Source organism: Aedes albopictus, chromosome 2, assembly GCF_035046485.1.
Source record: "Aedes albopictus strain Foshan chromosome 2, AalbF5, whole genome shotgun sequence".
NCBI lineage: Eukaryota > Metazoa > Arthropoda > Insecta > Diptera > Culicidae > Aedes > Aedes albopictus.
The window spans coordinates 476,229,537-476,254,551 of record NC_085137.1 but is presented as its reverse complement, the minus strand read 5'-3'; the positions used below and the strand labels follow the sequence as shown (position 1 = coordinate 476,254,551).

General features: G+C 36.5%; 1 protein-coding gene across 2 annotated transcripts in view; it reads left to right on the top strand.

Moving 5' to 3' along the window:
• The window catches only part of LOC109622846 (glutamate receptor 1), a 634,036-nt gene that overhangs the window by 293,194 nt on the left and 315,827 nt on the right, over positions 1 to 25,015 (top strand). For both annotated transcript variants that reach the window (XM_062854092.1, XM_062854091.1), the window contains exon 2: positions 15,360 to 15,512. In XM_062854092.1, coding sequence (XP_062710076.1) covers positions 15,360 to 15,512 — 153 coding nt within the window. The remainder of the gene's footprint in view (positions 1 to 15,359; positions 15,513 to 25,015) is intronic.

Here is a 25,015-nt window from a genome sequence, read left to right as displayed (position 1 = left end):
AAAATATAAAATGGAATGAGCTCACCGAACTGAAAGCATTTTAATAACTACTCAAGTAACACACACATCACAGGAGAGTCATGGCAGCGCACAAGGGCGTAGTCAGATTTTCGGTCAGGGGGGCGAGCATCCAAAGTAAATGTTTACCTACTAGCGTTTTTAACTATATAAAAGCAACACGATTAAATTGAATGTAATAACATAATATTCTAAAATTATGGTTTAACCCTTCAGCAGTCACGCTTTTTTTTTTTGTACAAGTTCCTGGAAGATTAGGAGGTTTTCTATACTTTTTCTGGAGCTCATAATATATGTTTGGTTAATATCCACAAATTAATGGATTTTCTTCATGATTTCCTTCACAATATTGGAAACCCATCTGAAGATGTTTTTGCAAATGTCTTCATAATGTATTCCTGGGTGAATTCTTGAAGAAGTATCTGAAAATCACAAAGAAAACTGTGGTCAGAATATATCCAAGAATTCCTGAGTGAACTCCAAAAGAAACTGCTGGATGGTCAACTTCTTGGAGAATTTCCAAGAGATTTTTTTCTGGAGAAATCCCTACACGAATTTCAGAAGGAGATCCTTGGTGAAACACATCCTAGGATAAGTCTTGAAACAATCGTTGAAGCCCTTGAGGCATTTCGGTAAAAAGTTGAAAGGAATCCCTTGACATTTTTTGAAAACATCTCTGAAAGACTTTCTAAAGGAACACCCTCAAGACATCCCTGAAAAACTCATAGAGAGATCTCTGGAGGAGTTCTTGAAGAAATCCACGGAATACTTCTTAGAGAAAAACATAGTCTCAAGATCCTGAAATAATCGAAGAACGAATTTCTGAAGGAATTCTTTTGCAGAAGGTGCAGTGAGTATTCTTGAAGGAATTCGTGGATTGATTCCTGAATAAATCCGAAGATAAACTTCTAAAAGATTTCTTCCAGAAAAATGTGAAACAATTCCTGGATGACTCCTTGGATAATTACCAGGCTCCTGTATGCATTCCTCTGAAATAATCTTAAAGAAATCTAATTCAAATCGCTGGAATTTCTCTAGAAATGCTTAAAGTAATTCAAAAAAGTTTTCATGTATTCCTAGAGGCATCCCTTGAATAATTCTTGGATGATGAAGGATGGGGTTTTTAAATTCCTGAACGAATCCCTAAAGAAATTTTAAAAAAGATTCCGAGAGATTTCTGAAATAATCAGCAATCTCTGGAAGAAATCCTTGAACATTCCCTGGAAGAATTTCTGGAAAAAATCATGGAGAAGTTCCCGAAAAAAATCTTGAGGAGTTCCTGGAGGAAGATATGGAGGAATTACTGAACGAATTCCTGAAGGAATGTCTAGAGGAATTTCTGGAGGAATTAACGAAGGATTCCCTGGCGAAATCCCTAGAGAAAGTATTGCAGGAATCCCTGGAGGAAATCCAGGAGAAACATCTGAACAAATCCCAGGAGCGATTCCTGGAGGAATCTTTGCAGAAACTCCTGGAAGAATCACTGCAGAAATCCCTGTAAACCCCCCTGGAGGAATTCCTAGAGGAATCCCTGAAGCAATACCTAGAGGAATTCCTGGAGGAATTCCTGATTTTTTCTCAAGAAATATCTGGATGAATTTCTGGGGCAATTCCTAAACGAATTTCTGGAGGAATCTCTGATCAAGTTTCCAAATAAATTTCAGGAGGAACCTCCAAAGGAATTCTGGGAGGAATACATGGAGAAATTTCTGAAGAAATCTCTTGAGGAATTCCTACAGAAATCCTTGGAAGAAGACCTGAATAAATTCTTAGAGAAATTGTTGGAGGAATTATTGTAGAAACTCCTAAAGAAATCCCTGAAGCAACTCCTGAAGCAATCTCTGGAAGAATAACTGGAGAAACTCTTGCAGAAATTCCGTGATAAATTGTTGGAGAAATTCCTGGAGGAATCCCTGTAGGAATCCCTAATCCAATTCCTAGAAGAATCTCTAGCAAAATTCCTGAAGGAATGCCTGGAGGAATTACCGAAGCGAAACCCAGAAGAATTTCTTGAGGAATGTCTGGAGAAAAGCCTGAAAGAATTCCTGCAGGAATTCCTGGAGCAATTCCTGGAGGAATCTCTGTAGGAAATTCTGGAGGAATCCTTAAAGGAATTCCTGGATAACTTTCAGGGAGAATTCCACGACGAACTCCTGTAGGAATTCCTCGAGATATCTCCAAAGGAATTCCTGGAGGAATCCCTGAAGAAATTACTGAAAAATGCCAGCAGGATTTCCAAGGTAGAAATCCTAGAAGAATTCTTGAAGGAATCCCTGAATTGGATGAATTTCTGGACGAATCCTTGGAGGAGTTTCGGTAGAAATACCTGAAAAAAATCGGGAAGGAATTCCTGGAACAGTTTTTGAAGGCATCCATGGAGGATTTCCTGAAAAAACTCCTGGTCGAATTACTGAAGAAATCACAGAAGGAATTCCTAAAGGGATTCCTGGAGGCATGCTTAGAGGATTTCCTGAAAGAATGCTTGGAATACCAGGTAGAACTTTTGGGGGGAATTCCTGGAGGTATTCTTGGAGGAATTTCTGAAGGAGTTCCTGCAGGCATATCTAGATGAAATCTGGGAGGATTGCCTAGAGAAATCCCTAGATGAATGCCTAGAGCAAAACCTGGAGGATTTTTTGGAGGAATTCGTGTTGGAATACCTGTAGGAATTCCTGAAGAAATCCCTAATGCAATTTCTGGAGGAATTTCTGAGAAAAAATTCAAATAAGCTCTGGGAGGAACGCCTGCAAAAATCACTGGAGAAAACCCTGTAGAAATGCCACGAGGAGTTCATGAAGAAATTCCCGAAGAAATGCCAGAAAGAATCTCTGGAGGAATCTCAGCAGAAATCCTTGGAAGAGTCCCTAGCGGAATTCCTGAAGGAATTCCTAGAGGAATCACTGAAGAATGCCTGGAGGAGGCCCTGGAGCAATTCCTGGAGGAATGCCTGGAGAAATTTCCGAAGACATGTCTATAGGCATCCCTGGAGGAATCTCTGGGAGAATTCCTGGAGGCATCTCTAGAGAAAGTCCTTGAGAAACCCTTGCACAGTGGTTGAAATCGTGGAAAACACGGACGGGTGCATTTTGAGTGCTAAAATGAGAAAATAATATAATGGGATGTTCTGCAAAGTTGTTACATATATTTAGAAGCAACTTTTGATTAGATTCGTTTTTTGATATGTTTACTCAACAGTTAGATAAAAAAAAACTACTTTCTAAAGATGCCAAAAATTATTATCCACCTTTTTAAAGGATTTTTGCTTTTTCGAAACTTTTTGAGCCTTCGTGGTATCGCATATAAATTATATTAAAACGACTCTTTAAAAAAAAAGCAAAATTAAAAATGAAAATATGGCAACACAACACTGTCTTTGGCCAAAAGATGCATTTTGAGAAACTGAAAAACTAGCATAAACAAACCAAGCACCGTAAGTCCTTTAAAATAAGATTTAAAGAATTTAGTATTTATTTCAACTTTAAAAAGTGAGGAATTACAATTTTCAAACACAATTAAAGTATCGAAGAGGCATATAGCAACTTCATAATCAGTTTACCTGTATAGGATAGCACTTTTATTCAACTTCCCATTATGCTTTGACTTTTTTGCAACTTTGCAACTTATTTTTTCATAGAAAAATTAAAAAAAATCAGATAGATACAATACACCAAAACCACTATTTAGGTAGGACCCATTTAGGTAAAATCTATTTAGGTCCCTCCATTTACGTAACGTTACCTAAATGGGGTTTGATTATGTGTAGTAATAATGTTACATAAGTCATTGAACATCTTACACTGATACACTCTACAATCATTATCACAGTAGGCACAGTAGGAATATATAAACCTTACTGTAATAAACCATCAAACGGATGATACGTGTTTCACTCGGCTCACCACATTATGTTCAGAACAGTTGGAGTACTTAAGATTACGGATAAAGATGGTTTACGGGATACAAGCATAATTAAGGGATCCCACTCCCGACATGCTCACAAAATGTGGGTTCTTCCTTCGGAAGGGAAGTAAAACGTGGGTCCCGAGATGAACTAGCCTAGGGTTAAAAATCTCGATAATACAGACAAAAAAAAAGAATTAAGGGACGTTTATGAAGTGTTTAAGGGTTAAAAGTTTAAGAGAGTCCGAGAGCTCTCTAGAGTTTAGGCCATCTGATTTTCAGGCGTAATCAGTGAACTAAAGGAGCATTATGAGTGTTATTTATGGTCACAAAGCCTTATGTTGCTATGTGCTGTCAAGTGGAGAGTTATAGGTTATCGGATCTACCTCTCTGAGGTTATCCAAGAACTTCCTCGAGTATAGGTCATCGAATCTACGAGGGCTACTAGTTGTATCTAAGAGCATTAAGAATGAGGTTTATACTCAGACAGCCCCAGGCATCTATGTTCTATCAAGCTCTACGATTGTATAGCATATTCGAGAATAGCCTTGAGCTACAAGCGAAAAGAATGAAATTTAGGCTTGCATAACCTCATGCAACTATGTGCTGTCAAGTGGTGGGTTCGTTGTCAGTTTGAGGATCTCCAAGAACTTTCTTGAGTATAGGGCATCGGATCCCATGAATTAAACCCCATGAGCCTCTGAGTCCCTCTTTGTCCTCTTGAAACGCCTTGTAACGCTTTGAAACACCTCTGAAACCCTCATGAAACCACCGTGAAATTCACCTGCGAGCCTCTGAAGCCCCCTCAAGGCCCCCTAATCCTCCTGAATCGTCCTGAAACGCATTGAAACGCATTGGAACGTCTTGAAACGCTTTGAAACACCTCTGAAATCCCTATAAAACCTCCGTGAAATTTACCTGAGATCCTCTGAAGCCCCCTAATATCCCTGTGAAACCTCCTGAAACGCATTGAAACGCTTTGAAATGGCTCTAAAACCCTCATGGAACCTCCGTGAAATTCACCTACGAGCCTCTTAGGCCTCCTCAAATTCATCGGAAACCTTCTGAATTGCCCCGAAAAGCTCTGAAACTTCTTGAAACGCTTTGAAACGCCTCTAAATCCACAATGAAAGCTCCGTGAAATTCACCTGCGAGCCTCTGCAGTCCCCTAAAGCCCCCCTTGAACCTCATCAAACGCTCTGAAACGCATTAAAACGTCCTGAAACGCTTTGAAACGCCTCTAAAAACCCCTATGAAACCTCCGTCAAATACACCTGGCATCCTCTGAAAGCACCCTCAAATCTCCTGAAACCTCCAGAAAGGCCATGAAACGCCCTTTATCGCATTGAACCATCTTGAAACGCTTTGAAACGCCTCTGGAACCCCATGGAACATCCGTGAAAATCACATAAGAGTTTCTGAAACACCATATAACCACTCTGAAACCTCCTGAAAAGCCTTGAAACGCCTCTGAAACACAAATGAAATCCATGTGAAAGCACCTGAAAGCCTCTGAAGCCCTCTAAAATACCTCTGAAACGTCGTGAAACGCTTGGAAAGACCTCTGACCCTCCCCCCTTTACATCTAAAAGCCTTGACCCCCTCCCCTTTAACTGCAAGTCACTTGCCCCTATCGAACTTTTTGAAATCGATTCAGGTAATGAACTGAATCCATTTAGGTAAAAATTCTGTTTAGGCAGTCCTAACTCGTTACCTAAATGAAGGTTCGGGTGTAACAATATGGCAACACTGTCTTCAGAAAAAAGATACATAATAATATACTGAAAAAGTGTTCAGAACATCAGATGCCATGAAACCCTCATCCAAGAACGATATAAAGGATTTAGTGGTTTTTCAAGGTTTGAAGGGGGTTTTTACACCAAATTTATTATATGTATGTTAGGTTTTAAATTAAGGTACTCGATGTTACTGGAAATCCCTATTGACAATGAATTGTAGAATTGTATTGAATTGAAATAAAGGGCAGTTTGTGTTGAGCACCGCGACAGATCAGAAGCTGTGATCTGGTCGGCATAATTGAAGATGTGTTTTCGCGATCTACAATCCGAAATGATGACTGATTGGGGTGGTTCACCAGGGATCCCAACATGTATATCGCCTATTACAATAGATAGAGCAACAATATCAAAGGCAACATTTTTCTACATGATATTATCTACAACTTTGTCGAAGATACCATTTAGTTTTGTTGCTTATTTAGAAAATGCATTTTTTTATCTAACTTTTAAGTAAACTTATCAACCAACAAATCTTTGCAGAATACCACATAATATTATTTTCACATTTTCGCACTCAAAATGCCCACGATATTGTTTTTCGCGATATCAACCACTGCAGTGCATTGGGCCTTGTAGAAATTCCTGAGGGAGTCCCTGGAGAAATCCTAGGAGGTATCCCAGGAGGATTTTCTTAGGAAATCTCAGGAGAAAGTACTGAAGAAATCGAAAAAGGAATTCTTGGCAAAATCCTGAAGGAGTCCTAAAAACAGATCTTGGAGGAAGTCCTAGAGAAATAGCTGAACTAATTCCTGAAGAAACCTCAGGATGAATCGCGGAAGCAATCCCAAAAGGTATTCCTAAGGGAATTTCTAAACAATTCCTGCAGAAATTCTTGGATGAATTCCTGAATGAATTCAGAAAATAAGGTTGCCAGGGGGGGGATCATATCCATTAGCGTGGTCCAAAAATCCGTTTTTGCTCCACTACCACTCATTCGATTTGTAACCAGATTTTAAGCCTTGCACAGTGGCTGATTTCGTCATTTTAGCGCGCTTAATTAATAACTTTTTAAATATGACGTTTAGCGTCATGGTGTCTTCGAGAAAATTTTTCACTATCACAAGGAGCTTCTTTTGAACTATTGTGAAAATTGATCAATCCCCCTAAAATTGAGATAGAAAATTTATTTTTTGAATTTTTCAAGATACAAGGTTGGCGTCTTCACAAAAGTTGTAGAAAATGTTGTTTGGAGCAACTTTGTCGAAGACGCCAAGTTTGTAACTCCGTTACTTTTCAAGATACGTTACGTTTTCTATCGCCAGCCCCTTGAAAAGGGTTTTTTCGCAATAACTTTCTAATAATTGATTCTATATTTTTTGCATGTTCTACAAAGTTATAGATAATGGTAAAATACACAATTTTGCCGCACATGACATCCCGCTAATTTCTAAAACAAAATAGTTATAACAGTTTTTATAGTTTTTTGGGCCATATCCCAAGAAACAATTATCAGTTTAAGAAATGTTTCTCAAAGCAGCGTTGTTAAGCCACATGTCGAACTATTTTTGGTTTAGTTGAGAGAAAACTGTTGTTCAACTCTTGTTAGCCCAGAAATGGAGAACTTGTTCAACAACAGTCGTTCTATAAACATTGTGAATGTGATGTTTGTTCAATGATCGTGCCATCGTTTTACAGCTGTTGTTCAACGTTCAAACCTTTAACTATTTACAAATACATCAGAAATTTTTCTTCAACGTTTATTAAACCTAGTTATATGATGTCTTTTTGTATAATCGTCTAACAAAGATCGTCGAAACAATTATAGCGCATTAGCTTCTTGGTTCATGATAACAAGCTTTCTACGACAATTATTCCAGCACAATACAATCCAAACATTGCAATCATTTCAATGTTTACATTTGGTTGAACAAATGCTACCAAAAAGTTTCTTGAACGTTTCTTCAATGTAGCTGTATGAATGAAAGCAAAAATCATTTTTCTTTTGACATATTTTTTCACATGTGAATAATTTGAGAGAATTAAATATGACCATATTTACCTACATTAACGCATTTCAATCACATTTTTATGATAGAACTCACATCGATGACAAGACTCGAACTCGGGAACTACTGCTTCACTGCCGCATGCATCTACTCTTCTCCAATCAGGACCACATGAATTGGAAGATTTGAAACAGTATTTAAACATTGATCCCAATACGCTGCCGTTCATGCGTTGCTTAAACATCGCTTAAGTTTTGTTATTCGACTAATTGTTTACATCAACACTGAAGCTGATCAATGTTTGATTAATCATGTTCGCAACGTTTGTTCATGTAAATAAAGTTTTCGGTAAGCTCTGATCATCAGCAGCGATACTGGAGCTTAATAGTAGTTGTATGGTCACTTAGCTACGGTGCGGTGTTGTTTTGCATATTTGGTGACTTTTCAAACATATTTTCATTTTTCATACCCAATAAAGTTATTTGTCATTTGTTTTCGGAACTTAGATTTCGTGTACGGAGGAAAAATATGTTTTCTTCTCTTGTGAATCTTCTTATAAAAAGTGGATCCTGAACCCGCTCGAGATTGGAAGGCTTAACCCGTGATGAAGGAACCGTCAGGGGGAAAATTTCTCGACGCTGCACAGTGGCTGATTTCGTCATTTTAGCGCGCTTAATTAATAACTTTTTAACCATGACGTTTAGCGTCATGGTGTCTTCGAGAAAGTTTTTCGCTATAATAAGGAGCTTCTTTTGAGCTATTGTAAAAAATGATCAATCCCCCTAAAAGTGAGATAGAAAATTTATTTTTTGCATTTTTCAAGATACAAGGTTGGTGTCTTCACAAAAGTTGTAGATAATGTTATTTGGAGCAACTTTGTCAAAAACGCCAAGTTTGTAACTCCGTTACTTTTCAAGATACGTTACGTTTTTTATCATCAGACCCTTGAAAAGGGTTTTTGCGCAATAACTTTCGAAGGATTGATTCTACATTTTTCTGATGTTCTACAAAGTTATAGATAATGGTAAAACACATAACTTCGCCGAACACGACATTCTTCTAATTTCTAAAATAAAATAGTTATAACGGTTTTTATAGATTTTTGGGCCATATTTCAAGCATATATAACCTAGCTATAGGCAATTATATGCAAATTTCCTTTTAAGCATGTGAATATACAAGTAATTGCCTCTCTTAGAAAGCCAAAACCATCAAACTGTAAGAGACTGTAAGATGGTTTTTGTACAGAAACTTTCAACCATCTATGTTACTTTTATATGGGATTTGTTCATATCTTAACCATATTTTTTTGAGAGTTCATGGCAGCTTGCATTTTTATTGTTATTGTAAATGTGTGAATATATAGAAAGGATTGTGGTGCATTCTGCAACATTCATGAAGTACGTTACATTAAAACTTACCATCTACTTCTATTTTCTGACTAACTGACAGTGCTGCATGTAGTCTACGAAAAGAACGCATAAAGTGTTATTTGTTTTGTCAGATCATGATTAAACAGCACCTTACTGTAAAGTACAATAAGATTTACAATTAGCTATAACTATTGTAGACATGTACTAGAGGGAGCGTTCACAAAATATGTCACTCGCAAGTTTAGAATTTGAGAAAAAATGGCACTTCGTTCGCTCTTTTCGTGGACTACATGCAGCACTGTGAGTTAGTAAGAAAATATAAATAGATGGTAAGTTTTCGTGTAACGTACTTTATGAATGCTCCAGAATGCAACACAATTCATTCTTTATATTCACACACACGTACAATAACAATAAAAATGCAAGCTGCCATGAACTGTCAAATAAATATGTTGAAGATATGAATAAATCCCATATAAAAGTAACATAGATGGTTGAAAGTTTCTGTACAAAACCCATCTTACAGTTTCTTACAGTTTGATGGTTTTGGCTTTCTAAGAGAGGCAATTACTTGTATATTCACATGCTTAAAAGGAAATTTGCATATAATTGCCTATAGCTAGGTTATATATGCTTGAAATATGGCCCAAAAATCTATAAAAACCGTTATAACTATTTTATTTTAGAAATTAGAAGAATGTCGTGTTCGGCGAAGTTATGTGTTTTACCATTATCTATAACTTTGTAGAACATCAGAAAAATGTAGAATCAATCCTTCGAAAGTTATTGCGCAAAAACCCTTTTCAAGGGTCTGATGATAAAAAACGTAACGTATCTTGAAAAGTAACGGAGTTACAAACTTGGCGTCTTTGACAAAGTTGCTCCAAATAACATTATCTACAACTTTTGTGAAGACACCAACCTTGTATCTTGAAAAATGCAAAAAATAAATTTTCTATCTCACTTTTAGGGGGATTGATCATTTTTTACAATAGCTCAAAAGAAGCTCCTTATTATAGCGAAAAACTTTCTCGAAGACACCATGACGCTAAACGTCATGGTTAAAAAGTTATTAATTAAGCGCGCTAAAATGACGAAATCAGCCACTGTGCGCTGCTAGTTAGAGGAGCCAGCTGCTCTTTTTAAGCACGGTTATTTTGCTGCTGTTAGTCAGAATAGTGTGAAAGGTGAGTCGTGTTGTTTTTTAAAGTGTGATTTAATGATTTAGAGCTGCTGCAAGGCTCTTGTTTGAGGTAAAATAATATGCAGCCGTAGATGCTCTTATTAGGTTCATAATCAACAACCATGTTTACAAATTTAAACATGGCGAACAATGTTAATTAAGTGATATTATTACGCTGCTAATCAGCAGCTGAACAAAACGATTAAGCCAGTTTTCTTAAACTATGTTTAAGCTACTTTGTTCCACTTTGAATAATATGTAGAATAACGGCATCTAATGTGTCGGAAACAGCTTGTCTTCGTACATTGTTACAACACTATTAGGCTATCGATGGAAATATCTAAACAACTTTCTTTAAACTTTTGTTCGATTAGTTGTTCAATTACCAAAAAATGATGAACAAAAGTGCTGTTTTAGCTTTTGAAATATTTATTCGACACTTTTTTCAACACATACTCTTGTTCAACTGTCAGCACTTTTATACAACACTTGTTAAAATGGCATGCTTATTAGTGGTTCCGAATTGTTACTTGGGATTTCAACCATATGTAACTTAGTTATAGGCAAATATATGCAAATTTCTTTTTATGCATGTGAAAATACAAGTCATTGTCTTTCTAAGAAAGCCAAAATCATCAAACTGTTAGAGACTGTAAGATGGTTTTTGTATAGAAACTTACAACCATTTATGTTACTTTTATATGGGATTTATTTATATCTCCAACATGTTTATTTGACAGTTCATGTCAGCTTGCATTTTTTATTGCTATTGTAAGTGTGTGTGAATGTATAGAAAGGTATGTGGTGTATTCTGAAACATTTATGAAGTACGTTACATGGAAACTTACCATCTACTTCTATTTTCTTACTAAGTGCTTCACGTAGTCCATGAAAAGAGCAAACGAAGCGTCATTTCATCTCAAATTCCAAACTTACGCGTGACATATTTTGTGAACGCTCCCGCTAGTACATGTCTTCTTTGCTGATAGTAAATTATATATCTTATTGTACTTTAAAGTAAGCTGCTGTTAAATTGTGATCTGACAAAAGAAGTAACACTTTATGCGTTCTTTTCGTGGACTACGTGGAGCACTGTGAGTTAAAAAGGAATCAGGAGTAGACGGTAAGTTTTCATGTAACGTACTTCATGAATGGTCCAGTATACGCCACATACCTTTCTATACATTCACACACACCTACAATAACAATAAAAATGCAAGCTGACATGAACTGTCAAATAAATATGTTGAAGATATAAATAAATCCCATATAAAAGTAACATAAATGGTTGTAAGTTTCTATACAAAAACCATCTTACAGTCTCTAACAGTTCGATGATTTTGGCTTTCTAAGAGACACAATTGCTTGTAATTTCACATGCATAAAAAGAAATTTGCATATAATTGCCTACAACTAAGTTACATACGCTTGAAATATTGCCCAAAAAACTTTAAATAACAGTTTTTAACTATTAACTATTTTATTTTCAAAATTAGCGGGATGTCATGTTCGGAAAAATTGTGTATTTTACCATTATCTATAACTTTGTAGAACATGCAAAAAATGTAGAATCAATTATTAGAAAGTTTTTGCGGAAAACCCCTTTTCAAGGGGCTGATGATAGAAAACGTAACGTATCTTGAAAAGTAACGGAGTTATACAAACTTGGCGCTAAACGTCATATTTAAAAAGTTATTAATTAGGCGCGCTAAAATGACGAAATCAGCCACTGTGCCTTGTTCCAAAAATTGAGCTGATTTGGTTGAAAATTGAGAGTGCACAAGCCCTTCAAAATCTGTATGGGAATTACTATGGGAAAATGACGTTATTCATTCAATTGACCGTAGCATTTTTCCAAGTGCCTTTAGAGTGTTAGTTGACAGTTGGTAGTCGATAAATAATTAATGAGACGTCCGATTTTAATGTGGTCTTCGGCAAAGTTTAAGTGGCAAAGAGTAGCCTAGGAATAACAAGGGTCAACTAACATTCTGGAGCACCTGCGGAAATGCTACAGTAAATTGAATAAAAAACGTCATTTTCTCATAGTAAACTCCCATACCAACTTTGAAGGGTTTTTACACTCTTATTTTTCAACCAAATCAGCTCAAATTTTAGGAGAAGGCATAGAATCTGATTATGAATCGAATAAGCGGTGTGGAGCAAAAACGATTTTTCGAACCACCTTAATAACCGACCCCCTGCTCGGTTGTTGGACGAAAGGTCGAAGGTCAAAAGGTCGATGGTCAAAAGGTCGTCGGTCAAAAGGTTGAAGGGTCAAAAGGTCGAAGGGTCAAAAAAAAATAAAAAAAAATACCTAGGACAAAAGGTCGAAAGGTCGAATTGAAAAATGAATGAAGGGGAACAATGACGATGATACAGAAGATCGAAATAACCATAAATCTTTTCATTCCTTTTCCTTCTTACTTTACATTCTCACTGCAGCTAGGCCTGCATCTTTTCAACTTAGTGATCTTTTAGCACTTTCGCAGTTATTAATTGAAGGACTTTCTTTGCCTGTCATTGTATGAATTTTTATATTATATGACAAGCATACACTATTCCTAAGAAGTCAACAATATTTCCTGACCGGAACGGGACTCCAACCTTTAATTACAGTGGTTTTTTATAATATTTGGCGTTTTTTTCCTAGTACTAGTTTGGTGTAGAATGCATGATTCATTTGAATAATTATTGGCGTTACTACTATTAATTTCTTTTATAGAATGTAGCCTTTTTTTCAAAGATAAGCTGTTCTTTCTAGTAATGCTTTTTGGCAGTTGTTGACATTATTACTATATTTTTTTTCAATAGAATTTTGCCTTCTTTTAAATATAGGCTGTTCTTTCTAGTAGTGCTTTTTGATAATTTTTGGCGTACTTACTAATAATATAATTGTGTATAATATTTTTCCTTTTTTTTAAAATAGGTCGTTTTTTCTATTCATACCATCAAAACGATTATTTTAAATTTCACCTTAAATATGTCCAAAGAGATCTCCTACAAAGATCTACTTAAATATCAAAAGATGTGAAGATCAACGTTACGTTTAATTTTTTAATAACCTCTAGTTCAATGTACTTATTGGACATTGCATTTTTGATACTTTATACGTAATTTTTCTATTCGTTTTGACCATTTCTTTTTATTCCATCCAAAAACTCATATTGATTACACTAGTTTACAGCATTTTTGAACTCGGTAAGCTGATGATCGTTTTTGGTGTAGAATCATGCCCTGAGTTCGAAAACGCGAAGGAAAAAAATTACAGTAGAGCGGAAATTTTTTCGACTTTCCATACAAGGTTGATGATTTGAAATCAATTTTTGTTCTATTTTTAAGCAAAGTCACTCACTTCACACATCTCATTCTCGGTAATCGATGCTCCGATTGAGCTGATTTTTTTACTGTAACTCGCCTACATATGATATGTCAAATAAACGTTGAGAAAGAATTTTTCAATTGTTTTTTTCTTATTGAAAAAAATACATTTCTTCATATATTTTTGGAAAATTGGCTAAAATTTAAGGAGATCGTCCCCAAAACTCTCCAATATCTTGAATTTCATCAATCTGACGCAAAACTTGCATTCAGATGATCGAATTGTATCACATTCAGCTTTTAATTTATGAAAAAATATTTAAGTTGGATAAACAAAATGCTAGATATTTGAATTTTATTAAATTCCATATTTTAAAAAGTTGTAAAACTCGATATTGAGCTAAAACTCAAAAACTGTTCTACTTTAAATTTTTTTAAGCACGGTTTCGAAATCAGCGCTAAATTATGCTTCAAAAATTTTGGTCGTTGACAGAAGTTCACGACTTTCGTTTTATTTTGTAAACTAGTGTTATGAGTGACGCAATGCGAAAAATATTTATGGCGTAAATCATCGCGCTGCAGGTACATGAATAAATTTGAAATCCGCTATTCATACCTAACGAATCCTGGCCTTTCAGTTTTATTACTAACTACAGCCTTCGAGCCTTTGACCTTCCAACCTTCTTCCTCTCGACATTTGGCCTTGTTATTTTTTTTATTTTGACCTTTCGACCTTTCGACCTTTTGACCCTTCGACCTTTCGACCTTTTGTCCTAGTTATTTTTTTGTCATTTCGACCTCTCGACCTTTTGTTCTAGTTATTTGTTTATTTCGACTTTTCGACCTTTTGACCTTTCGACCTTTTGTCATAGATCCCCGACCAGCAGTGATGAGTAGTCAGCAATGCAAAGGAAGAGCGAAAGCATAGTTAGTTCCAATCAGTGATATGCATGAATAAATATTATACCAATTAGTGAAACTTTATAAACAAAAGGGAAAGGGTCGTTTGTTTTCAACCATATGTCGTACATCCCAATAATTTCCAGATAAATATCATCAAATATCTGGCAGCACTGGTAATTGAGACGATTTCCTGCCTCGTCACAGATTTCTTGAATGGAAATCGATTCCGAAAACTCTTCAATCAACCACAGTCGATAAAACACGAACCAAAGAGAAAAAAAAAACTCGAAATTATGGCTTGACAAGTGAAACCTCTGAGCCGCACGACTGGGCAACAGCTAAAGCCTTGAGAAGAACCCTGAAGTTTTTCCTGCTGCGTCAAATTTAATTAAATCAAATCAAATCAATGCAATGCATACAGCCACCGAACCAGGAGTCACACTGACGGCGAAGGCCGTCCGTCATCACAGAAAAGGCGAATGTCGAATAAGGAACTGGGAAAAAAGCAGCCTTTGCTGAGGAACATTGGTGAAAAGTCGATTCCTGGAGAATGGTTCGGAGGTCGGAGGACAACGGCGACGCCTGTAAGGACGGAAGCACTGAATCATGATTGAAGGCTTCCTTTTGCGAGTTTCTTTATTCGTGCGCTTGATGAATTGGTCACCCGTGGCGGGGAAGCACTGTATTTTGATTTGACGAAGTTTTAAATTGATTGAACCGGTAGCATGTTGATTAATTGATTTTCCGTGGAAACGGTTTTCGGTGCACGTGGACGACATCTCGGTACGAATTTTGGTTGGAACAGGAAGACCTTTTGCTTCAAGGCTAAATTTTAACAATGAAAATCAATATTTAACTAACCTCCGCCCACCCACACACACACGCTAACATTTTCCACCCTTCTTCCTCTCCTTCGCAGGTGCCATCTTCGAGCAGGGCACGGACGAGATCCAGTCCGCCTTCAAGTTCGCCATGCTGAACCACAACCTGAACGTTTCCGCCCGGCGCTTCGAGCTGCAGGCCTATGTTGACGTAATTAACACGGCGGATGCGTTCAAATTATCACGGCTCAGTAAGTAACCAGTCGAGTGTGACACAGAGAGAGAGAGAGAGAGATAGCGAGAGAGAGAAAGCTCGTCCACACATATACACATTTTGCGCATTGTCAGGCTCAAAGGCTTTCTCCTTTGATCCGCTTCCTTTCGATGACGAGTGTGAATCACAATCAACAATAACAAACAATGGCGTGACTATTGGGGAATATTGGAAATGGTGGCTCCCTAGGAACGGTCGGGACGAATTTAACCATGGTATTGAAAGTTTTTCTCATCCCAAATTTGATTGTAATGGTAGAAGATATTGGTGTCAAATGTGCCACAGGGTTCTTCTCATAAAACCTTCCTACACACATTGATCTCAGGAAAAAATATCCAAACAAATCTTTGTATGAGCTTTCTAAAGAATCCCCAAATGACATTTTCATCTGAAGTTATCCCTGAGCAATCTCTGAAAGAATTCCCTTAAAGCTATTGCAGGAAGCCTTTTGTCAGAGATGTTCCCTGGAAAATTCCTGGAGAAATTCACGAAAAAATCTGTAGACCCAAAATAAAATACTGAGTAAAGTTTTGCATATATTGCGGGAGGAGTTTCTCATTTGAAAAAATCCTTGGAAGTAAAATCTCTAGAAGCATTTCCGGTGAAATCCCTAGCAGTATTCCTGACTAAATCCTTGGGGAAATTCACAGTCAAAACCTTGTAGGAATTTCCCAAATCATTCTTCAAATAATTTCATGGCTAAATCCTTAAACAATTCTTGAAAAATCTTAACAGAATTCCCAAAGGAATCCCTGAAAGATTCCTGTGGGAATTCCTTAGATATTTTTTTTTAATATTTCCAAGAGAATACTGTAAGGGAATCAAGAAGGAATTCGCAGAGGAATTCTTGGAGGAATTTCTTGTGAAATTCCTAAAAGGATTCATGAAGGAATTCCTGGGGGAATTTCCGGAGAAATTCCTGGAGGAATTTCCGGAGAAATTCCTGGAGGAATTTCCGGAGAAATCCATGGAGGAATTTCCGGAGAAATTCATGGGGGAATTTCCGTAGAAATTCCTGAAGGAGTTTCCGGAGAAATTTCTGGAGGAATTTCCGGAGAAATTACGGGGGGAATTTCCGGAGAAATTCCGGGGGGAATTCTAGAAATTTCTTTGAGTTCCATAAAAAAATACAAAAATATTTTCCTAATTTTCACATTCGCCAGAAATTCCTCTACTTTTTTTAGGAAATTGCTTCAAAAATTTCTGGGGATTTTCTTTAATTTCTTGCGAAATTCTTCAAAGTTCCTTGGGCAATTTCAAAATTTCCTTGCAGATTTTTTTAATTCCTACCAGTATTTCTTCAGAAATATTAGGATAAATTTCAGAAACTCCTGGAAAAACTCCATTAAAAGTTCTTACAGAAATCCTTTCACAAATAACTAATGAGATTTGTGAAAAAATAAATAAGAGCAATTTCTTCCTAATTTTCAAAAGGGTTTCTTTTTAAATAAGTATAGAAATTTCTTCAGAACATACAAAAAAAATCCTTCAATAATTTATATAAAACTTTTAAAAGAAACATTTGGGAGAATTTCTAGAAAAACTCCTTCATAAAAACCTGGACGAATTTCTTTACAAATTTCTGCCGGAATCCTAGAGAAAAATTCTAGAGAAGTTCCTTGAAAAAAAAAAAAACCTAAAGAAATTCATAGAGAAATTCTTTGAGAAATTCTCAGAGGAAATTTAAAATGAATTCTAATTTTCTAGAGAGATTCCTTCAGAAATTAGTTGAGGAGTTCCTTCAAAAATTACTTGTGCAATTTCTCTAGAAAATCGGAAAAAAATCTTCAAAATTTCATGAAATTCCTCCATCAGAAATTCTTAGAGAATTTTCTTCAGAAGCTTCAGAAAGAATTCCTTTCGAAATTTCTGACGAAATGTGTTCCGAGATCATATGTAGAATTCCTTCTAAAATTTAGAGGAATTTTTTGAGACATTTCTGAAGCAGATTCCTGGAGGAGGTTCTTCAGGAATTCCCAAATGAATAAGATTAGGAATCCTAAGAGGCATTCTCTCAGGAATTTCTTGGTAGAACGACGCTCTAAAGGAATTTCTTGTAATATGCCTGAAAGTATTATTTTAAAAATTCCGGGGAAAACATTCTTCAGAATTTCCAAGAGAAACTCCATCAAAAATTCATAATGGAGTTCCTTCTGACATTCTCTTAAGAAATTCCTGAAAATTCTAGGGGATATCGCTCAGATTTTTTTTCATTAATTCCTTCAAGAGTTCCTTCCGAAATTCCTTAAGGAATGCTTCCGGAATTTCTCCTGGAAATCTTCCAAAAATTCATACAAAAATTCCCCTGGAAATTCCCCCAGGAATTTCTCCGACATTCCTTCAGCAATTTCTCCGCAATTTTTTTCAGGATTTCTCCCGAAAATTTCTCCTGGGAATCCTCCAGAAATTTCTCCAGGATATCTTCCGAATATTCCTACAGAAAATCCTCCAGGTATTTATCCGGAATTCCTCCAGGAATTTCTACGGAATTCCTCCAGGAATTTCTACGGAATTCCTCCAGGAATTTCTACGGAATTCCTCCAGGAATTGCAACATGATTCCTACAGGAGTTTGTAAGGAATTACTCAAGGAATTTTTCAAAAATTCCTTCAGGAATTCTTCCAAAAAATTTTCCAGGAATTCCTCCATAAATTTCTCCAGGGAATTCCTAAAGAAATTCCTCCAGAAATTTCTTCGGAATTCACCCAGGAATTTCTCCGAAAATTCCTCTAGGAATTTCTCCGGAAATTGCTCTAGGAATGTCTCCGACAATTCCTCCAGGAATTTCTCCGGAAAGTCCTCCATGAATTTCTTTGAAAATTCCTCAAGGAATTCCTCCAGGAATTTCTCCGAAAAGTCTTCCATGAATTTCGCCGGAAATTCCTCCAGGAATTTCTCCGGAAATTCCCCCAGGAATTTCTCCGGAAATTCTTCCAGGAATTTCTCCGAAATTTCTTCGGAATTTCTCCAGGAACTTCTTCGGAAATTCCTCCAGGAATCTCTTCGAAATTCATCCAGGAATTTCTACGGAATTCTTTCAGGAATTACTACGTTATGCCTCCAGGAATTTCTCCGGACTTCCTCGCCAATTTGCGTCCGATTTCAAAACCCTAGATTTCATTCAAAAGATAATAAGTCAAAGAAACTTTGAACATGATAAACAAGAAGCTTTTTCAAAAAATTTTGTATGTAAACTTAACCCAAAGTTGCTAAATTTTCTAAAAAATGAATATAAACTTACGGCAGTGTCGCTGGAAGTTGGGTCGACCAAATTTTAAAATGAGAGCGGTAATATGACCCATTTTCTATTAGCTTTCAACTGCTTTTTACAGAACTTAGCTAAAACATCTAGAAAAAAAGTTATTAAGTAAATTAATCCTTGATGTCATCGACCAAAAGTTTGGGGTCACCCCTCAATATGATGTATCGGCCAAAAGTTTGGGGTCACTTTTGTAAAACATGGAAAAGTGATTTGGTGATATCTTCGTCATCTATAGTTCAATTTTAATTATTTTTTGTTCATTTCAAAGATAATTAACTAAATTTACGTTTGATGTCTTCAACTTATCGTGTTTAACGATTTTTGTATATAAAAATGTTATGTAAAGTTAGCACATTTTACCACGCTTCAAAAAATGAGGCAACTTTACGTAAAGTTTTAGTATGTAAATTTCAACAAATATGTGAGGTTCAATGTCTATGCAGTAAGTATCATTCATTTTGTTTCAAATAAGCCAAGAAGAATTAAAATTGAATGAAAGATGACAAAGATATCAACAAATCACTTTTCCATGTTTTACGATAGTGACCCCAAACTTTTGGCCGATACAGCATTTTGAGGGGTGACCCCAAACTTTTGGTCGATGACATCAAGGATTAATTTACTTAATAACTTTTTTTTCTAGATTTTTTAGCTAAGTTCTGTAAAAAGCAGTTGAAAGCTAATAGAAAATGGGTCATATTACCGCTCTCATCTTAAAATTTGGTCGACCCAACTTCCAGCGACACTGCCGTAAGTTTATATTCATTTTTTAGAAAATTTGCCAACTTTGGGTTAAGTTTACATACACATTTTTTTGAAAAAGTTTCTTTTAAATCATGTTCAAAGTTTCTTTGACTTATTATCTTTTGAATGGAACCTAGGGTTTTGAAATCGGACGCAAATTGGCGGAGATATGGGCCTAAAAAAATGACATGTTTTTGAGGGGGTGACCCCAAACTTTTGAACGGGAGTGTATTTCCAGAGAAACTCCTGAAGGAATTTCCAGAGTAATTCCTGGAGGTATTTCCAGGGAAATTACTGGAGGAATTTCCAGAGAAATTCCTGAAGAAATTTCCAGAAAAATTCCTGGAGGAATTTCCGAAGAAGCTCCTGGAGGCATTTCGTAGAAATTCATGGAGGAATTCCGTAGAAATTCCTGGAGGAATTCCGTATGAATTCCTGAAGGAATTCCAGAGAAATTCGAGAAGGATTCCGGAAAAATTCCTGGAGGAATCCCTGGAGAAATTTTCAGCAGAATTCCTGAAGAAACTTCCGGCGAAATTTCTTGAGGAATTCCGGGGAAATTTCTGGAGGCATAACGAAGCAATTCCTAAAGGAATTCCGTAGAAATTCCTGGATGAATTCCGAAGAGATTCCTGGGGGAATTTCCGAAGAAATTCCTGGAGAAATTCCGAAGAATTTTCGGAGAAATTCCTGGAGGAATTTCCGGAGAAATTCCTGGGGGAATTTCCGGAGAAATTCCTGGAGCAATTTCCGGAGAAATTCATGGAAGACTTTCCGGAGAAATTCCTGGAGGAATTCCTTGAGGAATTTTCGGAGAAATTCATGGAGGACTTTCCGGAGAAATTCCTGGAGGAATTGTCGGAGACATCCCTAGAGCAATTTCCGGAGAAATTCCTAGAGGAATTTTCGGAGAAATTCCTGGGGGAATTTTCGGAGAAATTCCTGGGGGAATTCCGAAGAAAATTCTGGAGGAATTTCTTTAGGAATTTTCGAAAGATTTCCTGGAGAAATTTATGGAGGAATTCCTGGAAAATTTTTTGGAAGAATTCCTGTAGGAATTTTCGGAAAATTCCTGGAGCAATTCCTTACAAACTCCTGGAGGAATTATGTTGCAATACCTGGAGGAATTTCGTAGAAATTTCTGGAGGAATTCCGTAGAAATTCCTGGAGGGATTCCGTAGAAATTCCTGGAGGAATTCCGTAGAAATTCCTGGAGGAATTCCGGATAAATACCTGTAGGATTTTCTGTAGGAATATTCGGAAGATATCCTGGAGAAATTTCTGGAGGATTCCCAGGAGAAATTTTCGGGAGAAATCCTGAAAAAATTTGCGGAGAAATTGCTGAAGGAATGTCGGAGAAATTCCTGGGGGAATTTCCAGGGGAATTTCTGTATGAATTTTTGGAAGATTTCCTGGAGAAATTCTGGAAGCATTCCTTAAGGAATTTCGGAAGGAACTCTTGAAGGAATTAATGAAAAAAAAAATTCTGAACGATATCCCCTAGAATTTTCAGGAATTTCTTAAGAGAATGTCAGAAGGAATTCCATTATGAATTTTTAATGGAGTTTCTCTTGGAAATTCTGAAGAATGTTTTCCCCGGAATTTTTAAAATAATACTTTCAGGCATATTACAAGAAATTCCTTTAGAACGTCGTTCTACCAAGAAATTCCTGAGAGAATGTAGGATTGCTAATCTTATTCATTTGGGAATTCCTGAAGAACCTCCTCCAGGAATCTGCTTCAGAAATGTCTCAAAAAATTCCTCTAAATTTTAGAAGGAATTCTACATATGATCTCGGAACAAATTTCGTCAGAAATTTCGAAAGGAATTCTTTCTGAAGCTTCTGAAGAAATTTCTCTAAGAATTTCTAATGGAGGAATTTCATGAAATTTTGAAGAATTTATTTCCGATTTTCTAGAGAAATTGCACAAGTAATTTTTGAAGGAACTCCTCAACTAATTTCTGAAGGAATCTCTCTAGAAAATTAGAATTCATTTTAAATTTCCTCTGAGAATTTCTCAAAGAATTTCTCCATGAATATCTTTAGGTTTTTTTCAAGGAACTTCTCTAGAATTTTTCTCAAGGATTCCGGCAGAAATTTGTAAAGAAAGTCGTACAGGTTTTTATGAAGAAGTTTTTTTTTTAGGAATTCTCCTAAATGATTCTTTAAGAAGTTCTATATAAATTATTGAAGGATTTTTTTATGTAAGTTCTGAAAAAAAATCTCTACTTATTTAAAAAGAAACCCCTTTCAAAATTAGAAAGAAATTGCTCTGATTTATTTTTTCATAAATGTCATTAGGTATTTCTGAAAGGATTTCTCTGAGAACTTCTAACGGAGTTTTTCCAGGAGTTTCTAAAATTTATCCTTATTAAAAAATCTTCTAGGAATTTTTGAAATTGCCTTGTAAAGAAATTGGCGAATGAGTTTTTTGTAATCCTTCAATCACTTAACCCGCAAACACCCGGGACGATCTACTTTTGGCAGAAATGCAATATCTTCTTTGTTTTAAAACATTTTACCCCGAATTTTTTTTTATAGTCAAGGGGAATAGTTGTGCTAAGAAATGCATGGTACCTCCCCCCTTTGCCCCTTCACCCCTTTGGCGAGGAGGCGAAAATACGTGGCTTTTTTTTGTATTTTTTATAAATTCTACATGTTTTTGCTCAAATTTCATCGTTTTGCTAATCATCAATAGTTTTCACTGGTCCTAGACATGCAAAGTATTACTTCCCATCATAGTCTGTTGAAGTTTTGATCCCAGAGCTATTCTAAGGCCTCCAAAGTACTCTGAAGTTTGTGACACAAATCTGACATTCTCAACCAAATTTTATACACGATGAATGATTACAGAACATTGTCTACGGTACTCAAAAAGCCTCAAAGCACCCCTAGAAAATTCATGGTAAATGAATTGGGTGATCTAGGTCATCCAAACTACTCTGGAATTCATTTTCTTAAGATCTAAAACATCTACCATCGTTTGTGTGCACTCTGTTCAAGAAATTTAGTCACGTTGATGTCCATTACACCTTAGAATGCTATGAACAACTTGATATTGTGGTAGTTGGACATTCCGTGAAATACAAATGGCCTCCAATACACTTTGAAGTTTGGCTTACGATATCTACATACTGTCTCTTGCTTTAGTTGTGAAAATTTTTCGTGGAATGTAGTCTATAATGCTGATGGAACCTCAGTGCACATCTATAATGCTTTTGGTACATTCATGGGATATTCCAGGCTTCCCAAACTATTCTGGAATTAGGAACTTCAAGGTCTACAGGCTCTACGCTTGTTTTTCTTCACTCTATCGGCATTATTCTTTCACGATTGTGTCTGTTGCACCTCATTATATTACGAGTATCTGTATTTGTTGCTATTTGGGTGTCCACTGGCATACAAATGGACCCAATGTATTTTGAAGTATGGGTCGCAATATCTGTAAATCTTAGGATACTTCTATTGCAGCGAATGCTTGCGAAATATAATCTACGCTACTCTTAGAACCTCAGAGTGCAATTCTGATAACTTAGCAACATTCACTTGATGATCTAGGTCATCCAAACTATTCTGGAATTAAGACCTTCAAGCTCTATAAGCTCTACTCTTGTATCTCTTTACTTTATTCTTCCACGATTACCTCTGCTGTATCTAATAATGTTTTGAGTATTTCTTTGTGTTGCTTGTGCATCCACTGACATACAAATGATCTTTTTATGGTATTTATTTGAAAGTGTCGGAAATTGTTCAAGCATTCCTCTAGGCGTTCCTTGGAAATTCCTCCAGGAGTCCCTCAGGAATTCATCGTGATGTTCTCCGAGAACATCTACGAGTTCCTAGGGAATGCCTCAGGACTTCTCGTGAAATTCTTCAGGAGTTTTCCAGCAGTTACTCGAAAATTTATTCAGGAGCTATGCTGGAATTCCTTCAGGAGTTCATCAGGAATTACTTCAAGAACTTTTCGAAAAATCCTGCAGGAGTTCCTCGGGAATTCCTCCAGAAATTCTACGTGGATTCCTCCAAGAAGTTTTCCAGGGATTCCTCCAGGAATTTTCTTAGGCATTTATCCAGGGATTCCCCCAGCGATTTCTGTAGAAATTCTTCCAGGGATTCCCTCGAGAATTCCTCCATGGACTCATCAAGGAGTTCAGTCAGGGATTTCTCCAGAGCTCCTTCAGGATTTTATCTAAGATTTCCTCCAACAACTAATCCAAGGATTTCTTCAGGATTCAAGGGATTCTTCCAGAAATTCTTCCAGGGATTACTCCAGAGTTTCCTCCAGGAATTCTTCTAGGCAATACTCAAAAAAATTCTCCTGAGAATTTCTCCGGGTAATCTTCCCGGGTAATTTCTCCAGAAATTCCTTCAGGAATACCTCAAGGAATTTCTTCATGAATAACTGCTAATTTATATATGAATTCATCAAGGGATTCCTTCAGAAATTCCTCCACGGTGTCCTCCAGAAATTTTTCCAGGAGTTCCTCCAGAAATACCTCCAAGAATTCCTCCACAAAATTATCCCAGTATACCTCCAGCAATTCCAACAAGGATTCTTTCCGGAATTCCTCACAGGGATTCCTCCTTAAATTATTTCAGGAATTCCATCAGTCATTCCTCCAGGGATTCCTCCAGGAATTCTTCCTGGATATACTCCAGGATATATTCCAAAAATACTTCAAGCAAATACTCCAGGAGTTCTTTCAGGAATTACTCCAGGAATATCTCCAGGAATGACTCACCGAGTTCCTTCTGGAATAACTACAGGAAATAGTCTAGGAATTGTTCCGGGAAACACCCCAGGAATTCCTTCAAGAAATATTCTAGGAATTCTTCCAGGAATTACTACAGGAATTTCTCCAGAAATTCCTTCAATGCCAGTTCTTGCGGGAAATACCTCACATGAATTCGGAATTACTCGCATGAATAACTCCATAAATTCTTACAGGAAATAATTCATGAAACCCTCCAGAAATTCATCCAGAAATTAAAAATTGAACAAAATAAATTCTAAATTTCCTCGCAGTTCAAGGAAATCCTTGAGAAATTCCTCTAAGAATTTCCTTGGGAAACTCTTTAAAACTTCCTTCACAAATTACTACATGAATTCTCGATTACCAGATTTCCTCCCAACTCTGTCTTCCAACTTCTAACTGTTGGACTTCTTGAAAAAAATTCTGAAAGAATTCCTTGAAGGAATTCTTGGTGGAATCCCTGGAGTTGTCCCGGGAGTATTTTCTTGAAGAATTTCTGGAGGTTTTCTGAAGAATCAAGGAGGTATTCATAAAGGAATTTCTGGAGGATTTTTTTAATTTCTGGAGAATTTTTTAAAATTTTTGAAGGAATTCATAGAAAAATCCCTGGAGGAATTTCTGGCGAAATTCCTGAAGGGATTATTGGCAGATATATTAGAGGGTTCTCTGATAAAATTCTTGGGGAAGGTAAAGTAGGAGTTTTTGGAATCCCTGGAGG